Source organism: Acanthisitta chloris, unplaced genomic scaffold (genome assembly GCF_000695815.1).
Source record: "Acanthisitta chloris isolate BGI_N310 unplaced genomic scaffold, ASM69581v1 scaffold6878, whole genome shotgun sequence".
NCBI lineage: Eukaryota > Metazoa > Chordata > Aves > Passeriformes > Acanthisittidae > Acanthisitta > Acanthisitta chloris.
The window spans coordinates 59,309-61,671 of NW_008688614.1; the positions used below are offsets into that span (position 1 = coordinate 59,309).

At 39.2% G+C, this 2,363-nt stretch overlaps 1 protein-coding gene across 1 annotated transcript in view; it reads right to left on the reverse strand.

The window, feature by feature from the left end:
* LEF1 (lymphoid enhancer-binding factor 1) overlaps positions 1-2,363 on the reverse strand; it is a gene marked incomplete at its 5' end in the record, with an annotated part of 69,241 nt that overhangs the window by 24,809 nt on the left and 42,069 nt on the right. Inside the window, one exon of the mRNA XM_009081092.1 lies at positions 1,004-1,094. Coding sequence (XP_009079340.1) covers positions 1,004-1,094 — 91 coding nt within the window. The remainder of the gene's footprint in view (positions 1-1,003; positions 1,095-2,363) is intronic.

The following is a 2,363-nucleotide window of genomic DNA, read 5'->3' on the forward strand; positions in this document are numbered from 1 at the left end:
TCAGAACAAATGATTGACCACATTTGGAAAATGCATGCCAGCAACTGCCTGGTGGTAGTGGAGGTGAGGAGTCAGTTGAGCAGCAAAATTATTTATAAAAATAGATAGTTGTATACTTCCATATTTCCGTTTGATATATGATAATAGCTTGTTCCAAAAAGGCATGTGGCCCTTCCTAAAAGATATGCCAGAAAGACAGTAGACCAGCATTTCACCATCTTCTGCTTTCTACTTTCTCTCTGTTGTCATCTGGATCATGTTTCCCTCCCATAGACACATCAAAAAAATGTAAAAAATTTGCCTCTCTCATTGCGTGGGCACAGATGAGACAAGATACAGATTCTAAAGCACTGAAATTGTTGCCGAGTTTCCTTATCTCCTGCTCCAACAGAACTGAGGGCAAGCACCCCAAGCAGACATGAAGCACCCTGCCAAATCTATTACTCTGAAAATACATTTCCTCCAAAAGGAAAATTACACCCTCAGTGGCAGCAAGAGATCCTGGGAGTGCTTGTATTAGCAAGAGCAGCAGAATTTTCCGATGACAGAGGGCTCTCTCCATACAGAAACTGTAAAAACCAGCAGACTACAAAAGTTTGTTCTACATTTGGGGCAGTTTCAAGATTTCCCCACATATACGCACTTCAAAGTTCCTTCTTACCTCTCCTCCCCTTAATAATTGCAATTTTGTTTATTAAAAATTTACATTTAATTCCTTGAGCACTGTTTTCTGCTATCTTTCCAAATGCTAAGAGCCACAAATCTGAGCCATAAGAAATACATAGACTTCAAAGTGAAATCTGCACACTTCAATTTCTGTACGTGCTCAAAAACCAGATTCAATTCATTTCAAAGATCAACATTTTTTGATCTTTTCAACAAAAATAAAGTAGCAATTTCTTACTGCAATGGCATTATTATTTTGTAAATGCTGCAATTGATTCAACAATAACGAACGGTGTGAACATGCACGTTTGTCTGAAACGAGGCCAAAAGATCTTACCAGCCAAGAGGTGGTGTTATCTGTCCAACCCCTCCTGGAGATAAGGGATAGAAGGTAGGGAGATCAGGAGCTGGAGGATGCCTGGACATGCCTGAAAAGAACACAGAAGAATGAATGACTTTCCCTTTGAAATACTACACAAGTGAGCTAACACAGCCAATGCTACAATGGAATTAGTGCTCTGGGTTAAAAAGTACCACTTTCTTGGTTAGTGTTAAAAGCAAAAGGCTATGCATGACAACTTTAAAATAGTAATTAATTTGCATACAATACTGCAATTCAAAGGAAAAGATTGGAAAAAAACAAAGTGGAAAGAGGAAAGAAATGTATGAGCCAAGTGCTGTGCAAGTTTAGATCTCCTGTAAAGTGCATGAGGCAATACTGTCCTCTCAATGGTTTCACCAAACCTGATCAGATCCTGAGGACCTCTACTACCACATCATTAAACAAGAGGAAAATAAAGTGTTGTCAAAGAGGCAGCACAGTGGAGCTATTAGATTAGGTAAACTGCTACTTTTATATTTTCACGGGTTCCCTTATGGATTCACAGATTTTGGAAACTTGCTACCACAGAGGATCAGTGGTTAATTAAGAATCATTTTCAGGCCTGTAATGGTCACACTTGATATGATTCATTTGGCTTCCAATTGTCACTCCAGCTCTAACTAAGCTCTTCATCAAGTTGACTCCTGTGGGCTCCAAGGTCAATCTGTTTTGCATTGGTAGTATTTCATGGAAAAATAGAGTCCCATCAGGAATGATCCATCAGCTCACATTCCCCAGAACACAGAGTCCTACAACTGCAAGAATCACCTCAAGATTAAAGCTAATCCTCATCCCAAAAGGGTCCATGGTCTCCATTCTTCACCTAAACCTTGTGCCCCCAGGAGACATGGAATTACAGTTGCAGAGGCCACAAAGACATTGGTTTATTTAAATGTGTTTGGGGAAGAGGGGGTGAAGCAGAAGAAATCGTTAAGTCTACTTCACATGTTAAATCAGCTGCTTTAAAAGGGTATTAAATATTTATGTGGTGACACTCTAAAGGTCCAAGAAAGAGCGTGTGCTACCTTGAAACTCAGTTTCTAAATTGATGCTACTGATTTATTCCCCTCTACAGTTTGTATTTAAATCTTCTGAATTTAATTACAAGATTTGAAGAATATCTTTCAGGTCTGTGTACAGCAAAGCATGGGAAACAATATGGTGGAGTTATTGTCTCAAAAAGCTAAATTTTCAGATTGAGACCATAACCTGAATGAGGATCAAATTTCTGCCCAGTTGTCGTTTGAAAGGTGTAAAACAGCTGGTAGCTGACAGGAAAGGAAACTCTTTCTATATCCCAGGGCTTTAACATGAG